Source organism: Thalassophryne amazonica, chromosome 12 (genome assembly GCF_902500255.1).
Source record: "Thalassophryne amazonica chromosome 12, fThaAma1.1, whole genome shotgun sequence".
Taxonomy (NCBI): Eukaryota; Metazoa; Chordata; class Actinopteri; order Batrachoidiformes; family Batrachoididae; genus Thalassophryne; species Thalassophryne amazonica.
Genome location: NC_047114.1, coordinates 3,858,876 through 3,879,876, shown reverse-complemented (window position 1 = coordinate 3,879,876; position 21,001 = coordinate 3,858,876). Strand labels below are relative to the sequence as shown.

At 42.0% G+C, this 21,001-nt stretch overlaps 2 protein-coding genes across 5 annotated transcripts in view; both read left to right on the top strand.

Annotated features, from left to right (window-relative positions):
- The first annotated feature begins 519 nt into the window (after nt 1-519).
- Nucleotides 520-8,326, top strand: fcer1gl (Fc receptor, IgE, high affinity I, gamma polypeptide like). Of its 2 annotated transcripts, XR_004564129.1 has the most exons (6): nt 520-932; nt 1,058-1,149; nt 1,494-1,532; nt 4,265-4,294; nt 4,432-5,088; nt 8,314-8,326. XR_004564129.1 is itself a non-coding variant. In XM_034183420.1 (5 exons), exons 1-5 carry the CDS (start codon nt 884-886, stop codon nt 4,495-4,497), a joined length of 276 nt encoding a protein of 91 aa, XP_034039311.1. In that variant the 5' UTR covers nt 520-883; the 3' UTR covers nt 4,498-5,190. The 2 variants fall into 2 exon arrangements, 1 of the variants encoding a protein (XP_034039311.1); XM_034183420.1 differs by lacking the exon at nt 8,314-8,326 and having other exon boundaries at nt 4,432-5,190.
- Nucleotides 7,542-21,001, top strand: part of nectin4b (nectin cell adhesion molecule 4b) — an 80,966-nt gene continuing 67,506 nt past the window's right edge. For all 3 annotated transcript variants that reach the window (XM_034183419.1, XM_034183418.1, XM_034183417.1), the window contains exons 1-2: nt 7,542-7,838; nt 18,664-18,864. In XM_034183419.1, the coding sequence (XP_034039310.1) occupies nt 7,790-7,838; nt 18,664-18,864 (250 nt within the window). In that variant the 5' untranslated portion in view covers nt 7,542-7,789. The remainder of the gene's footprint in view (nt 7,839-18,663; nt 18,865-21,001) is intronic.

The following is a 21,001-nucleotide window of genomic DNA, read 5'->3' as shown; positions in this document are numbered from 1 at the left end:
AGTAATGGAGAGTGTGGTAGAGAGGTGAAGAAGAGAATCCAAGCAGGGTGGAGGAAGGTGGCAGAAGAATATCTGCAAAAGTGAGGGGGAAAGTACAAGGCTGGTGAGAGAACTATTTTTTTGGACATGGTGGCACTAACAAAAAGGCATGACGTGGACCTGGAGGTGGCAGAACTGAAGATGCTGAGTTTTTTTTTCTTGGGAGTGATGATGATGGACAGGAGACAGAGAGGTGAGATTGAGATGGTTTGGACATGTGCAGAGGAGGGATGGAGGGTATGCAGGGAGAAGGATGTTGAGGATGGAGCCACCAAGCAGGAGAGGCTGAAGACAAGGTTTATAGATGTGCCGATGGACAGGATGCAATGGATGCTGATGATCTGTTGTGGTGCCCCATAATGGGAGCAGCCAAAAGAATACAAAATCAGGAGCATGACCTTGAGCTTTGGTTAGTGTGTCCAGTGGTACAGAGAAATGACAGCAGTAAGGATGTTCACCATGACCTTTGACCTATGAAAAAGTAGGCCGGCAGCAGATGGAGTTGTGACGACGTGCGTGGCCACAGAACTGCGGCGCCTTGAGGAAGTTAACGGAAAACAAAAACTGCATTAAACTGTAAAACCCAGAATGGAAACTTAAGCTCGCTCATGTTGCTGAACGGGTTTTCTGAAGTTTATCTCAACAAAAAGAAGCAGGCAGTTTTTCACAGGTTCTGTGAGAGAGGAACTTGAGCGAGCAGAGGATGATGGCAGCGGTGGGCGTGCGGTTTCACAGCTTCAGAACGGACAGAGAGCCCTGAACTTCCTGCTGCGCGCTGCTGCTCACAGACTCCACGTCAGACGCTGCCTTCAGGTCTCACACAGCCGACGTCCGGCGCAGTACCATGAGACCAGCGTCACTCCTTGTGGCGTTTCTGATGATCTCCTGCACTGGTGAGGATTTGGCTCTTTGTCAGATGTTCACAGATCTCCTCACTCTTGCTTGGATGGAGATAAAGCTGTGTTGGAGCCCCTGACGTAGGCTCACTGTGCTTTTATTTGATCTTGTGTGTGTGCAGAGGCCTCTGACAACATGAACATCTGTTACATCTTAGACGGGATTCTCATCTTCTACGGAATCATTCTAACTGCCTTGTACTGCAGCCTGAGGGTGAGACAAACGCCAGACACGCGCCATCATTTATAAGATCATCCATTGGAATGACAAGAAAATAAAATGCTTATATTTATTGACCTTTATCCAAAAAACAACAGCAAAAAAGCATCCACATTCAGTCAGAACTATTTCAGTAATTCCTCTCTGGATGACCCCTTAATTGTCTTTGTATAGATTTATTTTTATCATAACTATCATTTCTTTAAGTTTTCTTACATTTACAAAAATATATTTTTTCATTATTTAAGTACTTCTCAAAGTGTATATTATTTGGAATCAATAAAATCATGTGACTCTTTTTAACTGAATAATTGATTGATTTTATTTTTTTTAAACAGTTCCGTCCAGGAAATCAAAGTCCTGCCCGTCACCCAGAGGTAAATTTCTACTTTTATCTATCAACAAAACTGCAGACAATTTAAAAGGAAGCACTAAATTATTGTTTAATTCATGAAAGTAATTTTTGAACCAAAAAAGCGAATTTTTCACATCAGGTTTTACTCTTTTAAAGTGGCCAACACAGAAAACTGGCTGCTTTTTCTAAAATATCTAATATAGTTTTAATACAGATGTTATATTATTTTTTACTTTAAAGCAATAGTACTTGATTTAAGCTGCGTACATTAAATAGTTTGGATTGAAACAGTTCTATGCAGATGATAATCTCATGTAAAATGATTTAAAATCAGGATTAAAACCATTTTAATTCAGCTGTAAACTTGTTTAAACTGAATTCAAAGTTTTAAAATTTAAGATAAAATAATTTAGTAGACTAAAAACCAAGTGAATATTATTCAATTCTATGATGGAAATGTGAAGCCGAGTGTTTCGAGAGCTGTTTATGTCATTTTACAGTCAATAGTTTTTAAAAAATTAGTGTTTGTGTCTGTGGATTTGAGGGGGTTTTGTGCTTTTCGTCCTCTAAGGCAGCAGTTCTGATTTAAAAGCAGCTGCATCATTTCCTGCCAGCCTGCAGGAGCTGACCACTGACCTACATTATTTTTACTACTACGTGTCACAGTTTCCACTTCTTGTTCTTGCACCTACAGTCAAAAATATGATCACGAATTTTGACTGTGAGCTTGTTTTCTGCAGCCAAAATGACATCATTTGATTTTCACAGTGAACAAAAACCACCGACACCCATTCCACTCTTCACACCTAAAAGACTAAAAAGGAACTACAAGTTGTCTCAAACTGGCACCACGAGGGCCGGATAGAGCCCTCGAGTTAGTAGATTATGGCCTTATAATGAATAGTTTGATGCAGCTCATGTGATAATCACAGACTGAACTACTGCTCCCACATTTGTGGATATATGCATCCCAGAAGGTCACAGTCTATAATCCTGATGAACAGGCATGTGAAGGCTACGGTTGTCCACAAATGTGATTTTCACTATTTGACATGTGCTGATCCCATCACCTACGACAAAGTTGGAGGCTCTACAGAAATGCAAGGGATTATAGAAGTACATCAAAGTTTGCAAAAAAAAAAAGAAGGATGTTTCAAACATCTTGAAAGTCCTGCCACAATGAAAACAAACTCAGAGCACAATAACAAAAGATCCTGGATCATCCCAACATCTGCTAGGACCCTTAAAGGTTTACCGACGTTTATGGGCAAGGTTTCAAATAATGACCTCTCGGGATGCATATCTGTGCACGTGAGCATTCAGTTTATTTATATTGCACCAAATCACACCTTAAATTGCCCCAAGGTGCTTCACATGGATAAAGTCTAATCTTACCAACCCCGCTGAGCAGCCACGTAGGTCACAGTGGGAAGGAAAAACTGCCTCTGATTTTTTTGGAGTAAGAAACATCAAGCAGACCAGACTCAGAGGGGCGACCATCTGCTTAGGTCAGACAATAACAATAACAGAGATCAAATAAATGTACAACAAAAATGATCAAACATCTACGACAGGAGCAAAAAACAAGTCCAACTATAGGCTATTGTAAACTGACCACATCTGCTTCCCCGGTGTCGCTGACCGAACGGTTCCCCCCTAAAAATAGGTCCCCCTGCCTTCACTGTGAAATGTGTCATTTCAGAGCATCAGCAGCGATTCACAAATTATCGCCTCATTTCTGCTTCAAACTGACTTTAGAATGATTTAAGAGGTTTTACTTTGTCATCTGATGGTTAATAATCACATTATTCCCTTTGATCACTTTGGGTGTAGAGAGTCAGACTCAGAGAGTCAGACTCAGACATGCTGCTGTGACTCTCTGATCGTTCCTCCATCTTTTCTGATAAAAAGATGCTGAATTTATGTGGAAACAATTGTTGTACAAAACATCAGTTGCTGCTTCAGATATCTGTTGCTGAGATAGATGATGACTGGAGGCAGTTTGAAGTGGAAACAAGGTGATAATCAGTGAATCGCTGTTGACGCTCAGAAATGACACATGCTCAGGAAAGGTGGGGTGGACCGATCAGACGGGGGGACCGTTCGGTCGGAGACACCGGTGCCTGAGTCCTGGATGAGTCTTCATCCAGGAGTCCAACGAGCGGCATGAAACTGGAGCAGCTGAAACACTGTGAAAAACAAAGAGAGCTGATAGAGTGAGTACGCAGTAAATGGGGTGCGTGAGAGAGAGAGAGAGTGTTTCCCACAGAAATGCACTAAATCAGAGAAAAACTGTTCTCTTCAGATTAATAGTGTTACTTTGTAAAATACAAATAATGCGGTGGCTCGTCCTCACAGCCCTGCAGAAAGCGACAGTATTCGTCTGACGTACAGCATGTGTTGTTTTGACAAGTTCATCATTTTCTTCCTTTTCCGACCCCGAGGTCGGGCGTCCACAAACCCACCGCTCACTGAGCACAAAACTAAAAGTCTCTCTTGTTGAGATGCTTTTATTGTGCAAAATTAATTATTTTATAGCAGCACCAAAGTTGTGTTTTTCTGTACAACAGTCAAGCAGAATTCAGCTATTAAGTTTGTTGTTTTCCTTTTGTGTTTGACTGTACAATGAGATCGTGGGGTCAAGGGTTAATTTCAGAGCCTGAAACCACAGAATTAGAATTTTGCAAGTAAATAAGTGTTTATCTGTTAGCTGGCGTGCTGGTGGTAATGTGTGTTTGAATGTCCCCCCCACAGAAGTCGCTGTACGATGGAGGCGTCTATGCGGTGAGGATTCTCACGCTTAAAATGACATTTAACAATAATCACGTGACCGAGCGGAGCCGCTCGCCACAGCCAGAACAGAAACACAAAACAGTTTTATTTATTTATTTTTGACTTTTCGCCATGTTTCTGTCCTGCAGGGTCTGAACCCCCACCCGGTCGGAACCTACGAGACCATCGGGATCAACAAAAAGCCCACAGTGTGACGAAGCTGATCCGACTGTCTGGATCTGTCCTGCGCTTTGTATTTGATATTTAATTTAACGTCTGGGGGGCAGACAAAGAAAGTTTCTGGTCTCTCAGCTGTTTCCACCTGCTTGAAAATAATTTGCTTGTTCTTTGGTTTTATTGTTGAGCTGTTTGCAGGTTTTACTCCCCAAACTTGAGTTTGGGTCAATCCTGGTGTAGATTTCAGTAAAAAAAAAAAAAAAATTGGGGGGGACCCAGGACACAGAAAGATGGCACATTTTTCTTGGTTTTCTTGTGCAATAATCATGCTTTCTAATCTGCATCTTGACATGACACACCTGTGAGGTGCAATGGATTATCTCGACAAAGAAGACGTGCTCACGCACACAGATTTAGACAGATTTATGAACAATATTTGACAGAAATAGATCTTTTGTGTTTATAGAAAATGTTTGAGATCTTTGAGTTCAGCTCATGAAAAATGGGAGCAAAAACAAAATGTGTGTGTGTGTGTGTGTGTGTGGTACAATACAGTAGAGTGTGTTAGACTATCAGGTGTGTCCTGCACTATGTTTTGCTACATTTTCTGATGTAACTTTGTATCTTGTGTGGGATAAAGTGTGAAGCTATAAAATTTTGAGGTTTGCATGGAAAAATGCACTGAGCTTTTATGATTATTGATTTATATATATATATATATATATATATATTTCTTTCTTTTTTTTTTTACTGTATTCATCTGAAAACTTTAACTTGCCTGTAGGTGTGTGTGTGTGTGTGACAGACTGGCATCCTGTCCTTGCGCCCTGTGACTGCTGGAACAGGCTCCAGCCCCCCGCGCCCCCGCGAGTAAACCGCTGAAGATGAGTGAGTGAGTGAGATCCTGTGGGCTTGTTTTTTTTTTTTGTTTGTTTGTTTTTTGTCCTCAGCTTTGTCGTGTGTGCAGAACAGATCATGTTCCAAGTTCATTTCACAGTTTGCTAATAAATCTTCAACCTGATCGCTTCTGGTTTTAACAGGCGACAAAGAAAAAGAGAAACAAGTTCAGATGTTTCACTTGTGTTCATGTGTTTCATCAGATGTTTGTCCTGTGAGCTGTCAAAGGAGAAGTAATTCAGAAACATTGTGTGACACAAACATAATAATAATAATAATAATTTGATTTCATAAATAAAAGCACTGAACAACATAAACCCCAAAAATAAAACTGCAACACACTGCTGCACATGTGACAAAATAAACTGATTAAAATCAACACCAACAGATAACATTCTCAAGTTAAAAAGTAATAAAACCAAACCCTCAGCCACCAACTGTTCATCCTCATAAACAGACTGTAACTGTAAAAAATTAATTATGGTGAAGAAAATAAATATAAACAACAAACAACTCCCAAATCAATTAAAATCTAAATATCGTTTTTATTGAAATATAGACTCAAATTGTGATGTTTGATGGATTGAATCCACTGACAGCGTTTGAACTGAATTAGGTTTGAAATCCGTAAGATTTACTTTCATTTCAGATAAAATGTTTCAGTATTTAACGAGAAGGAAACGAAGCAGCAGGAAACCTGAAACCTGCTCTCTGTGGCGCCCCCCTCTGGACGCTTCTATACCTGCAAGTAACATGAAGAAGAAGATACGCCTCACCTCCACCAGGGGTCACCGTAACCATAAATATGACCTTTGTCAGCAGGACCTGTAGCTTTTGTGATGTCATACTGCTGAGTTTAAAGCAGAGAGAGATTTAATAGATATTTCGAATTAAAATCTGTATGTCTCAAAGATTGTTCCAAGGACCATTTAAAAAGTAAATAACATAAATCTAAATGTATTGGTTTTCTTCAGATGCCAACAGAGAAAGACAGAACAATAAGCATGTTCTTGAAAAGTCAAAATAGGTTTAAAAACTCTATAAAGTACTTTAATTGACAATTATTTAGTTGATTATCAAATAATTGATTAATGGTTTCACAATTGATAAATTTCAGTTCTGGAGCTTTCTGAAAGAAATTTTTAAGGTACAAGAAATATAAGAGCACAATCAGGTGGGCGAGTGGTCCTGCTGGACTCGGGGTGTGGTTCCTAACCTTGGCCCTGAGAGACCCCTAACCTGCACATTTTTTCCTCATACCTGCTTTTCAAAACATCGATTGGATCGTTCAGGTGTGCTCAGCCAATCAAGAGCTAACAGGTGTCTGAATGAGCTAATCAGCTTCCAGCACAGCAGGTTAGGGAGTCCCTGAGGATCAGGGTTTGGAATCACTGGACTAGGAGACCTGCGTCGATTTGAGGACTTGCTGGAACTAGGGGTCCTGGTGGATGAAGCATGGTCCTGCTTAGCCAGGGGAACTGGTGGATTTAAGAACCTAGTGGACTAGAGCTCTGAGGAAGTAGGTCCTGCTGGTCTTGGGATGCAGCTGAGTTAGGCATCTTAATGGACTATGGCTCCTGCTGGACTAGGGACCCCTGTTGACAATGGGTCTTAATGGACTAGGGACCCTGCCAAATTTAAATGCTAGTGGACTTTGGAACTTGCTGGACTTTGAGATCTGCTGAACTCAGTCCTGGTGGACTTGGGACCCCTGTTAATTATTTTTTTTTAAGTTATTAGTCATATTTATGATTTGAAGTTGTATCATAATTATTTTTGATTAATTTTTGGCACCTCATCCCACCCTTCCCTATCCTCAGCTTCATCCTGTAGCTCTTCCAGGGGGATCCTGAGGCATTTCCAAGTCAGATGGGAAATTGTTTTCTTTGCTATTTGAGGATTACAGAGGAAACATGTTTTTGCTTTATTGTGTTATCCTCAAAAATGATTGATTGATGCTTTTTTCTGTATATTAACTGTTGCTGCCAATAAAATTAATTCAAATCAATTCTTAACAGGTTGGAACTTGAAATTTCCACGTTGGAAAGTTCAACTTCCAGTCTGTTTAGAAGGCAGCATAAGAGTTATTTACGAGTATGTTAGCACCTGAACGCATGGGCGTGTCTATCTGGTGGAATGGGCGGGGCTAACACACAGGTGTCGACGCTTTGCTGTTCCACCTGTGTGCGTGTCACCGAGTGGATTCTGCTTTTCAGCTTTAACGTTAGTAGTATTTATTTATTGAAGTGTTTTAAAGCCTTTGAGTCGCGGTCGTAAAGTTCTTTTTTCTCCGTGATTTACCGTGAAAACTCTCGCTGCTCCTGTCTGCCGTTAACGATCAACTTTATTCAGATTAAAACTCCAAACTGTCATGAAGACGTAATAAATCCAGCAGAGGGACGTGGATCGAATCCTGCTGGAGTTTTTTGACAGATGATGGATTTATCCGGATTCTGTTTTGCAGCGCTGCTTCTTCATTTTGGTGAGTTTTCAGGTCAGTGATTTTATATAATTCACTGATTTTATCGAAGCTTCTTTCTGTAAAGTGAATTAAACCTCACTGGAGGACTTTATAGTGACTTTTTAAAGTGACCTGAGGTTGACATGATTTTACAAAAATGACTTATTTCCCAAAAAGGTTTTTAAATGAATCAAAAAAGGTAACTGTTTTATAAAAGTACATATTGAGTTATGAATTTAGACCTTTAATCAAGTACTCGCACATAAAGTTTATTAAATGTGAGGATTTAATGTTGTATTTCGCAGATTCAATAAAATACTTTAAAAGCGCTTTACAACGGTTGAAGTTTGATTTTTTTTTTTTCACAGATTTTACTTTAAATTGGTTGCAGTAACCTAGTTTAATTATACAGCAAGAAATCACGTCACCTTGAGGCACTAAACAAAAGGAAGGTGTTCCGTCTCTTGACTTACACAACCCATGAACAGGTACAAAGGAAAAACTCTGAAGGGTTTTTAATTTTGACAGGAAGAGACCTGAAGCAGACCAGACTCAGGGACCATCTGCTATAGTGGATGTAAGAAGACAGAAGGTGTGACATGAGGTCCTCAGATATGATGCAGCCAAACAATCGTATAGAAAATATGGCCATCGTTATTGATACGGTATCATGCAGCCAACCCAGTCTCACGGCCGTTCGTGCCAGCATTACAAAAACTGCATTGATCTATGGGTTTGTGATTGGGGTATGGAAATTGGGCGCTTTTTGAAACGGGGGCACAAATTCATTTTGTAACGGGGGTCTGGGGGGGGTTATGGCTAACATTTGGGGAGGGCAGACAGTTACGCTCTGGTTATGATTAGAGTGAGGAGAAGGAGAAGATTATCAATGGCTAAATAAAAAAACAGTTGCAAAAAGGGGGCGTGTTTCATGATGGGGGCATGAAAACAAAAGTTTGACTGTTATTTAAGATGTCAAATGTCCCTATTCATGTACAACCCTAACTGCTCATTTTGAGCTTGAAATTTCTTGTTTGTTTGACACCGCGATGTCCCGCTTTATGCCGCGATAATCAAAGTGGGTTGTTATCGAGAAAAAGGAATATAGTACTGTATAGATCGCCACGCCCATAAGTCAGTGTTTGCAGTGGCGGGACACTGATTAGACTCGGAGGTGCAGATCCAGAGTTCCAGAGAAACTGAAGTGATTGTATTGATGCCTGATTAGTTGAGGTAAATTTTGCAGAGTTGGCTGTGATCCAGCTGGACCATCGATTTCTCTTCAGGATGTTTGGTCACATAACAATTAGCTCAGATGCATTAAGGTAATTTGAGGTGATCTGCTTTTAAATTGCTTATTGCAAAGGATGGATTAATTTTAAGGAAGTGACTCTGTAGCTGTGAAACCATTATAATATATGTGTGTGTGTGTGTGTGTGTGTGTGTGTGTGTACAACCCCAATTCCAGTGCAGTTGGGACGTTGTGTAAAATGTAAATAAAAACAGAATACAATGATTCCAAATCCTCTTCAACCTATATTCAATTGAATACACCACAAAGACAAGATATTTAATGTTCAAACTGATAAACTTTGTTTTTGTGCAAATATTTGCTCATTTTGAAATGGATGCCTGCAACAGGTTTCAAAAAAGCTGGGACAGTGGTATGTTTCCCACTGTGTTACATCACCTTTCCTTCTAACAACACTCAATAAGCGTTTGGGAACTGAGGACACTAATTGTTGAAGCTTTGTAGGTGGAATTCTTTCCCATTCTTGCTTGATGTACGACTTCGTTGTTCAACAGTCCGGGGTCTCCGTTGTTGTATTTTGTGCTTCATAATGTGCCACATATTTTAAATACGTGACAGGTCTGGACTGCAGGCAGGCCAGTCTAGTACCTGCACTCTTTTACTACGAAGCCACGCTGTTGTAACACGTGCAGAATGTGGCTTGGCATTGTCTTGCTGAAATAAGCAGGGACGTCCCTGAAAAAGACGTTGCTTGGATGGCAGCATGTATTGCTCCAAAACCTGGATGTAAAATAATTGAATCATTTGAAAATTATTGTATTCTGTTTTTATTTATGTTTCACACAACGTCCCAACTTCATTGGAATTGGGGTTGTACTACTGGAATTAAACAATAGATAGAACATGTGGCTGGTGAAGCCACTAGAACTCTTCTTGGTACTGCAGATTAGCGGTGGAGAACTGGAAACAATGTTTGGACTTGTGTTCTGAGCACTGTTCTGGATCGGTGTCAAAAGGTAGACTTCAAGAACGCTGATAAATAGGGCCATCAGATTTGAATGTTGTTGAAACATATTAAACAAGTGAATGACCTTGGATTGTACGGTTTTTGACTTTCATATTTTAAGGCTACAGTCAGGTTCTGTACGCGTGTTCAATGCAGTTTGTTGTTTCTGCAGTTCTTGAGGCTTCCAGTTGTTGTTTTAAATGGCTTAAGATTAGTATAATGTTTTAGGACAGAGTTTACTTTTTGTGAAATACACAAAAATTGGAAATTTGAGCAATACTTGATGGGTTTACACACTCGCAGGGCCCTCGTTTATCAAGCTGTGTGTAGATAAGGTGCTAAATTCTGTCATGAGAACAAAATTTTGTATGTTTGCAAGTACAACAAAACAAATCTGAATTTATCAAACGAGCAAAAGCCGGTCGTTGACACATCAGCACATAAGAACTGTTAATAAATTCCCACATTCTAAACTGCCATTTTCGTGCACGCCCATAGGCATTTGCATTCAGAAACGCCCTCAACTGACCATATATGGTAACAAAACAGAAATTTGTTACTTGCGTTCCTCACTGGAATAACAGCTAAGAGAGCGAAGAAAAACAACTTTTGTTAACCAGCGATCGAGGTGCTTGTGTGTCACAGCAGTGAGACAAAAATATGAAAATAAACAAAATAAATGCACCACTAGGTGGCGACACACCATCCACCAGCAGTATAACAACTATTCAGTCATAACACCCTGTAAATAAAATCACTCATAGACTTAATTCTAACAAACTTTAAGAAGCTTTAACATGCTCACCGCGACACAGAGCATAAAACTGTTGGGGTTTTTCTGCCTGTTGATTCCCTCCCTGTAGTTGTATGTGGTGAGCGCACTCAGATTCACAGGAGATGGACTTATAAACCAGCTGCTGTATTAAAAAAAAATGCCTCTACTGATGAACAGAGTCAACTATGACAGCTCTGGGGTCTTGAAGCAGAACATCACATGTACTGCTGCAAACAAGAGCTCTGACATTAAGGTTAGGCTGCTTCTTAATCCTGCACTCGGGCTGCCCCCAGGTGGGTGGGTCTTGCCCTGCCGTGTGGACCAGTGGAGCTATGTGATTGGATGCGAAAGTGGTGTGTTTGGCGTGGTAAGTGGGTGACATGATTGCATTGTTATATTCAAGTGGTATGTGTCATACCAAAACTTTGTCATGAATGTGTTTGTGTGCGTGTGATGAGCAAAGAATAGAACATTTCATGGCGCCAAGGTTTATCCAAGACAGATATGAAGACTGCATGCAACGTCCCAACGTAATTGGAATTGGGGTTGTATGCCAGAATAAGTGGCTGTAATTCAGTTTGAGCATTTTGTGCTGCTTGTTCAAGTGGTTGTTAAAAAGAAACTAAAAATGAGACTCAGAAAGGAATCCTCACTTTTGAGAATCTGGAGGTGATCAAACACGGTGGTCACACACTCATCTTCAACTGCTTAGTCCAATTGAGGGTCGCAGGGGGTGGAGCCTATCCCAGCAGTCATAGAGCGTGAGGCGGGTTCACCCCGGACAGGATGCCAGCGTGTCACAGGGTCACATACAGACAAACAAACACATTCACACCTACGGACAATTATAAAGTTTCCATTTCACCTAACCTGCATGTCTTTGGATGTGGGAGGAAGCCGGAGCACCCGGAGGAAACCTACACACACACACGGGGAGAACATGCAAACTCCACACAGAAAGGCCACAGGTGGGAATCGAACCCATGACCTTCTGGTGTGAGGCAACAGTGCTAACCACTAAGCCAACATGCTGCCCTCAAAAGCAGTGGTGTTTTTGAAAAATGATTACTAGCTGATTGTCAACTGGTTCTTGTCATTTCAACATGAGTCTGAACGTGTCGGTTGTTTTTTCTCTGCTGTGGTGCAGAATGAGGCTCGACCACATTCTTTGGGACAGTAAACATGAATTGGAACTTATTGTCTGACCTGTGCTGACTTTAGTGATATTCATGACTTTGGTCTTTTGTTTTAATGAGAGAGTGAAGATTGACAGAACCTGAAGTCTGCCGGCTGCAGTTATTCCAGCTGTAAGCACGAGTGGAATAAACCTAATGTTCACCTGAGTGAACTGGAAAAGCTTGTACGGCAGCCTCGTGTTTGTCTAACGTGTGCGTGACCTTTTCAGTTCAATGTTTCTGTCTTGACTCACTCAGCTCCCTCGTCTCAGCTCTCTGTCCTCCTGAGATCAGATCTCTGATCAAAGTCTAAGTCCAGCCCCTTTTATTGATCCAGTTTGGCTCATTTCAGATGTGAGTAAAAGGATGTGGGTTTGTTTGTTTGTTTTAATCTTTAAACCAGGTTCTGTTCATGTAGGGAGTGAGGTTGTGCGCGCGTGCGTGCGTGTGTGTGTGTGTGTGAATGAAAGACCTCATCTTACAGCAAAAGACTCCAGCTGGAAAAGGCCTGAAATCCGGAGTCAGTTTGATATTTAACAGTTTTTATTAATACCTTCTGGACATTTTCATATGCAGCTGAGAACCTGGTCCAAATGAGAAGTGGCTGCATTGTCTTAGTGAAGTTTAGCTGTTGGTGTCACTAGTTAATAGTCCCGAGGGCATGAAGCTGTTCAGGGCAGACAGCGAGGGGAAGTGTGGCATCGACAGGGACCTTGATTTTCCTGGTGAACCACAGCTGAGTGGCTGGTGACCAAGAGACAATATAGACGCTGACTTTGAGGCCCAAGATAGTGATCAGCAGGAAAGGATGTTGGGCAAGAAGAGCAGACAGGATCATCACTCATGGTGCCATCAGCAGACATGCACAGGGTTCTGAGCAAAATAAATCCACAGAAAGCAGCTGGTCCAGATGGCATCCCGGCCGTGCACCTCCACGAGGCCAATACACAACCTCTCCATCAGCACGCCTCCTGTGGAACAAACAGACGCTGCCAACACTGTTTATTTAATATTTATTTTTAGTCTCTCTGACAGATTAGGAGGTGACATTGCCAATTAAAAAACAAAACAAACAAATAAAATCCAAAAGCAACGTGTCCACCAGTCTGTCATTCCATCACTACATCTCAACGTGACTCCTCCCTGGTGGCTGCAGATACAAATGTGATTGTGGTTGGACGCAGATGGGGGCGCTGTGTAACGCAATTGTGGTTGGATGCAGATAGGGGGCGCTATGTAACATGATTGTGGTTGGATGCAGATAGGGGGCGCTATCAAATCAAATCAATTTTATTTATATAGCGCCAAATCACAACAAACAGTTGCCCCAAGGCGCTTTATATTGTAAGGCAAAGCCATACAATAATTACAGAAAAACGGTCAAAACGACCCCCTGTGAGCAAGCACTTGGCGGCAGTGGGAAGGAAAAACTCCCTTTTAACAGGAAGCTATTACAGATGGGGGCGCTGTGTAACGCAGTTGTGGATGGATGCAGATAGGGGGCGCTATGTAACGCAGTTGTGGATGGATGCAGATAGGGGGCGCTATGTAACGTGATTGTGGTTGGATGCAGATAGGGGGCGCTATGTAACGCGATTGTGGTTGGATGCAGATAGGGGGCGCTGTGTAACGCGATTGTGGTTGGATGCAGATAGGGGGCGCTATGTAACGCGATTGTGGTTGGATGCAGATAGGGGGCGCTGTGTAACGCGATTGTGGTTGGATGCACATAGGTGGCGCTGTGTAACGCGATTGTGGTTGGATGCAGATAGGGGGCGCTGTGTAACGCGATTGTGGTTGGATGCACATAGGTGGCGCTGTGTAACGCGATTGTGGTTGGATGCAGATAGGGGGCGCTGTGTAACGCGATTGTGGTTGGATGCAGATAGGGGGCGCTGTGTAACGCGATTGTGGTTGGATGCAGATAGGGGGCGCTGAGTAACGCGATTGTGGTTGGATGCAGATAGGGGGCGCTGAGTAACGCGATTGTGGTTGGATGCAGATAGGGGGCGCTGAGTAACGCGATTGTGGTTGGATGCAGATAGGGGGCGCTGAGTAACGCGATTGTGGTTGGATGCAGATAGGGGGCGCTGAGTAACGCGATTGTGGTTGGATGCAGATAGGGGGCGCTGTGTAACGCGATTGTGGTTGGATGCAGATAGGGGGCGCTATCAAATCAAATCAATTTTATTTATATAGCGCCAAATCACAACAAACAGTTGCCCCAAGGTGCTTTATATTGTAAGGCAAGGCCATACAATAATTACAGAAAAACCCCAACGGTCAAAACGACCCCCTGTGAGCAAGCACTTGGCGACAGTGGGAAGGAAAAACTCCCTTTTAACAGGAAGCTATTACAGATGGGGGCAGATGGGGGCGCTGTGTAACGCAATTGTGGATGGATGCAGATAGGGGGCGCTATGTAATGTGATTGTGGTTGGATGCAGATGGGGGCGCTATGTAACGTGATTGTGGTTGGATGCAGATAGGGGGCGCTGTGTAACGCGATTGTGGTTGGATGCAGATAGGGGCGCTGTGTAACGCGATTGTGGTTGGATGCAGATAGGGGCGCTGTGTAACGCGATTGTGGTTGGATGCAAATAGGGGGCGCTGTGTAACGCGATTGTGGTTGGATGCAGATGGGGGCGCTGTGTAACACAATTGTGGTTGGATGCAGATAGGGGGCGCTGTGTAACGCGATTGTGGTTGGATACAAATAGGGGGCGCTGTGTAGCGTGATTGTGTGATTGTGTCTGAGTAAAATTCAGATTCTTTTTAAAAGTTCATGTTAAATATTGTGGTGAGACCCAAGTCTGTTCCAGGTCACCTGGGCTTATTTCCTTAAACATTTTGTGCTTCACCCAGAAGAGCTTCATCAGTTCTACGTTAGAGGAGTGAGGAACTCATACTGATCACAGACGTATGGACGGATGGATCCTGCGCTGAACTGAGAGCCCCTCACTCCTCTAACATACATCTTATCAAACTCTTCTGGATGAAGAACAAAATGTTTTCAAGGAAATAAATGAGTCCAGTTGACCTGACTGAACTGACTTGGATACCATGACCTGCATGACTGAGACTCTCCACAGACATCCAGAAAAATGGATGGAAGTCCCTCCTCTGTGCTGTGTGTCCATTTGTCCCTGTGATTGGTCTCTTGGCATTTTCAATGTTGCAAAAAACTCCCATTTGTGTTGTTGATCAGGAGAGGACATTTGTTCCTGGAGTATCACAAGTGGAAGTCGAATCAAAAGCCAGTACTTCGATGTGCACGTAGAGGACATAAATGATGTCCTCATCATATGGTCTCTTGGCTCCATTTTCACGGCGTGCACTTGTTCAGGGAAGGGCAGATTTTAACAGGAAATAATGGAACCAACAATGGTCCATGCCTCCGTAGTAGTCTTAGTGCTCTGCTGTCTGATGATTCTTCTGATTTGTTCAGTCCAGCCAATATATCAATTGGCCAATCATATCAGCCAATACCAGCGTTCCATGAACATATTAGTATCAGTGTTAGTTTTGCAGATGTGAGAACTTGAACTTTTATTTTACAGAATAAACACTTGTTGGAAAAGTTTCTTTTACGTAGTTTGTCAAGCAGAGAGCATTGGATCCAATGCTGTCAAGCATGGCTGGGACCCCCACCATGCCATTAGCTACAAGAGACAGAGACCCAGCAGTCAGCTGTCATTAATTTTCAATCAGAGTGGACATTTTACAACAACAGGTAGGCGGGGCCAAAGTACATGGGAGGTCTAATTTAAACAAACGATGCAACAACGGGAATCTGAGTGAAGTCAATGTGACACATGTTGGTTGGTTGTTGGTCTTATTTATAGTTATCTATAATAAAGTTCATGTTTAAATGGGAAAACCTCAAACGTCAATTATGTTTCTTTGTCATGAGGGTTTGATAAAGAAATGTTTGGAATAACTGGCATTTTTTTATGTATATATGAGGAGATATATTGGTATCTTTCCCTCCTCACCTGGTATCTGTATTAGGGTTAGGGTTAGGTGTAACGATACGCTAACTCCACGATACGATACATATCACAAGACAGCGATCAGGACTTGATAATGTCATAATTCGATACATCCTGTCATGATCATCGTTCCCACTCATTATAAAGAAAGTCATCTGGTGAGTGTTTTAACTGTAAAGAAACTAATTATTCTGAAGTATAAATTGTTATGGAAGCGTATTTCATTCACTGGACAAAAAAAGTTTGACAGCTGATCTTGTAATTACGAGATATTTTCTGTGGACGCGGCATTGTACCAAACCAATGAGTTTATCTATGAAGTCTAATGATTACCGGAGCTCATTAATCAGTAACTCTGGAGCTGGAAAAGCTTCAGTTCAGTTTGTTTGTTCCTGTTTGACTTGTTGCTGCTTTGCGCTCTCACGCCCATGTCACCGAGACGGGTGTCGACGTCCCGTTCAGTCTCATGCTCGGCTGTGAGATCAGTCATCAGGTGAGACCAAACTCCACACAAAGGGCCAGTGTGGGCTTTGACACAATCACACGCCCCTCACAGATATCAGCTGAAACAACACTGAGAGCTGCTGCGGCTCCTCTGGAATCATGAACATTTTTATGTGAGAATTGGGTGAGTTTTCAGTGTGTGTCTGTGGGGAAAAACCTCAAAATCAGAGTCTAAAGAAAACTAGAACAGGAAAGACTGACGGGATCAGTTTGAATCAAAAATGAAACTTTTTTTTTCTTTTTTTGTTTTGAAGGGGGGGTGGGGTTGAATGAGTTCCAGCTCCTCACGTCTTTCCTGCTGATGATCACATTATTTTTCCGCTGTTTGTTTTTACATCATCAAGCAGTTTGAAAATTCGCTGCCCATTTGGACCAAATTTGCACACAGTCTTCCTCATGTGGTCCCTCATGAATGTTATGTTCAAGGTCAACGGTCAAACTCGATCACTACGTTATTTCAGAAAAGTCACTTCTCATCTTTCAGTTGTTGTTTTATTTGGCGGAAATTTGCACACAAAGTTCTGCTGAAGGTCATGGTTCAGGTCAAAGGTCAGATCCTGTGGCTACTCAATGTATGACTTTCACAAGAATAACTTCTACAATTACTGTCAAAATTTGGAACAAAATTTCACACAGTGCTCCTCATGTGGTCCTGCATGAATGTTGTGCACAAGGTGGTGTTCAAGGTCAAAGGTCAGATTCTGGAGCTACTTCTGTTTCCAAATCACGTCTCCTCCTCCAACAATGGTGTCGACTATACAGTTATCATTTGTTCATAATGCAGCATGGTGGCTTCCTGTTGCCTCACAGGAAGAAAGTTGTGGGTTCGATTCCCACCTGTGGAGTTTGCGTGTTTTCCCCGTGTTTGCGTGGGTTTCCTCTGGGTGCTCCGGCTTCCTCCCACATTTAAAGATACGCAGGTTAGATGGACTGGAAACTTTAAATTGTCCAGGTCTCCCTTGCAAAAGAGGTCTCGATCTCAGTGGGACTAACCTGGTTAAATAAAGTTTAAATATCATAAAATGCTATTGAACCTGACATTTAGCATGATTACAAAAGGTAAATATTTCTATGCAATTTAAGATATTTTTTTAACCAAGCTGGAATGCGTTACATTGAATTAAATATGCCAAATAGAAATAATTTTACACTTATGAAACAGTTATACATGACAGTTAAATTGGTTTAAAGTCCATTTATGTTGGTTTAAATGTAATTTATAAACTAACTCAAACCAGATATTTGTACTTTTTTTAAAGTACCCAAATTGTGACATGCAACATACACGTCGCGACGCGTGCAGACCCTGTAGCTTTCAAAGATGAAATCCATAAATTGATATCTGTGCAAGTTCCACAAATATCCAGCAGGTGTCAATGAGTTCTATGGGATTTTACACAGGCAAAAAAAGGTCACTTTTTTGATCAATCTGGTGCATCAGTATTGACCAACCGCTAATCACATGATCACCAGTATGTCCTCTTTAAAACGGGTGAGTTAAAAGTTCATCGCGTCTATTGTTTTTGAGTTATTGCTTACACAACCTGATCAGTATTCAGCTGCAGCTTCACACTGTTAGCAGGAGGAAAAATGGGGGAAAAAAGGAACTAAATTTGATTAACTTCTTTTGAATGTTAGAAGCCAACCGAGAAGATAAAAATCTGCAGCACTGAAAATGGTACATGAAAAAAACATCTTATGGCCCAGAGAAAGCTTCGATCACGTGATCTTTATCAGGAGTCTGAAGTAGTCTGGGCTGCCTGCGATCCTGAACAGGATAAACACTTCACAACCTTTTTGATGTGTTTGTGTTCACAGCATTGAAACTGATAACTGAGCGATGCAACGGTCTGTTTTATTGTAATTACTGAAGGGACGTGACTGATCCACGTCACAGTAAAAATGATCAAATCCTGTCCATTAAGTACTGTGCAGTTTTTAAAATGATTATTGATCAGTGGGTTAACGGGATCTAGGTTGACTTATTTGTAAAGACGAGATATGCAGCAGCTTCTCATTGATTAGCTGCATGACGCCTAAAACATTTGCACAACTGTAATATTTGTCCAAAACAGTTTCACGCTGTGAAGTTACACAAACTACAAACGAGTGTCTGAGCTCTGTGTCTGTGTCCCCTCCCAGCGGCATGCGTCCAGGCCGTGTTCGTGGAGCCGCCTCTTCCCGTCACCCCCCTCCGCACCCTGGCAGAGAGCGAGACCCGGCTTCCCTGTCGGTACCAGGTGGAGGAGGGGCAGAAGGTGGTGCAGGTCTCCTGGTCCAAGGAGCTCCCGGATGGCAGCAAGGACCAGATCATCACTGCCCACTTCTCAGACGGGTACACAGGTGAGCTGAGAGCCAATCATCTTCCTGCAGGTGAGCAGAGAGGAGGAGGCAAACACTCAGTCATGACCTTGACACCAGTGATTGACCTTGGACAAATTTGACCTCGTGTGGGCGAGTCAGGAACCCACCTGTGTGTGTGCCGGGGAGATATCAAATCAATCCCCAGGGCCAACCCTCATCCACATGTCAAATTTGGTAGAATTCCACCAAAGAACCTGAGAGGAGTCGGCCAATGGACGGACTTCACCTCAACCCCAGTGACCTTCATCTTTACGTAAATTATTGAGGTTTTGCTGGTGTTGTATACCTACAGTAGTGTTCAGAATAATAGTAGTGCTATGTGACTAAAAAGATTAATCCAGGTTTTGAGTATATTTCTTATTGTTACATGGGAAACAAGGTACCAGTAGATTCAGTAGATTCTCACAAATCCAACAAGACCAAGCATTCATGATATGCACACTCTTAAGGCTATGAAATTGGGCTATTAGTAAAAAAAAGTAGAAAAGGGGGTGTTCACAATAATAGTAGTGTGGCATTCAGTCAGTGAGTTTGTCAGTTTTGTGGAATAAACAGGTGTGAATCAGGTGTCCCCTATTTAAGGATGAAGCCAGCACCTGTTGAACATGCTTTTCTTTTTGAAAGCCTGAGGAAAATGGGACGTTCAAGACATTGTTCAGAAGAACAGCGTAGTTTGATTAAAAAGTTGATTGGAGAGGGGAAAACGTATACGCAGGTGCAAAAAATTATAGGCTGTTCATCTACAATGATCTCCAATGCTTTAAAATGGACAAAAAACCAGAGACATGTGGAAGAAAATGGAAAACAACCATCAAAATGGATAGAAGAATAACCAGAATGGCAAAGGCTCACCCATTGATCAGCTCCAGGATGATCAAAGACAGTCTGGAGTTACCTGTAAGTGCTGTGACAGTTAGAAGACGCCTGTGTGAAGCTAATTTATTTGCAAGAATCCCCCGCAAAGTCCCTCTGTTAAATAAAAGACGTGCAGAAGAGGTTACAATTTGCCAAAGAACACATCAACTGGCATAAAGAGAAATGGAGGAATATTTTGTGGACTGATGAGAGTAAAATTGTTCTTTTTGGGTCCAAGGGCCGCAGACAGTTTGTGAGACGACCCCCAAACTCTGAATTCAAGCCACAGTTCACAGTGAAGACAGTGAAGCATGGTGGTGCAAGCATCATGATATGGGCATGTTTCTCCTACTATGGTGTTGGGCCTATATATCACATACCAGGTATCATGGATCAGTTTGGATATGTCAAAATACTTGAAGAGGTCATGTTGCCTTATGCTGAAGAGGACATGCCCTTGAAATGGGTGTTTCAACAAGACAATGACCCCAAGCACACTAGTAAACCAGCAAAATCTTGGTTCCAAACCATCAACATTAATGCCTCACAGATGTGAAGAAATCATGAAAAACTGTGGTTATACAACTAAATACTAGTTTAGTGATTCACAGGATTGATAAAAAAGCAGTTTGAACATAATAGTTTTGAGTTTGTAGCGTCAACAGCAGATGCTACTATTATTGTGAACACCCCCTTTTCTACTTTTTTTTTTTACTAATAGCCCAATTTCATAGCCTTAAGAGTGTGTATATCATGAATGCTTGGTCTTGTTGGATTTGTGAGAATCTACTGAATCTACTGGTACCTTGTTTCCCATGTAACAATAAGAAATATACTCAAAACCTGGATTAATCTTTTTAGTCACATAGCACTACTATTATTCTGAACACTACTGTACATATGTTGGCCAAGTTTGGTCAAAACTGGGTTGAAAATCCCTTGACCCCGTTGAGTTTGTCCAATGCCAAAATGAACCCTTTAAGGGCAAGTCGAGGATCAGTCCTCATCCATGTATCAAGTCTGGTAGAACTGGGACAAAGAACCAGGGAGGAGTAGACCAGCAGACAGGTGTGGACGTGATGTTGTCCCCATTGATTGACTTCGGGCAAATTGGGGCAAGCTTGCTTGGCATTGCCTGGAACTCTACATGTGACTAAAAGCAAATCAAAATGTTGACCTCTGATCCATAAGCTTTGCCAAAACTAACTCTTGGAGGATAATTCTGAGGTCAACCTTCGTCCACGTCCACCAGCTTTGGTAG

Bases quoted from the DNA above. Each gene is read 5' to 3' on its own strand.
- fcer1gl (XM_034183420.1), top strand. From the start codon at position 884: ATGAGACCAGCGTCACTCCTTGTGGCGTTTCTGATGATCTCCTGCACT. The intron at 933-1,057 runs GTGAGGATTTGG...GTGTGTGTGCAG, and splicing joins TCTGATGATCTCCTGCACTG to AGGCCTCTGACAACATGAAC. The intron at 1,533-4,264 runs GTAAATTTCTAC...TCCCCCCCACAG, and splicing joins GTCCTGCCCGTCACCCAGAG to AAGTCGCTGTACGATGGAGG.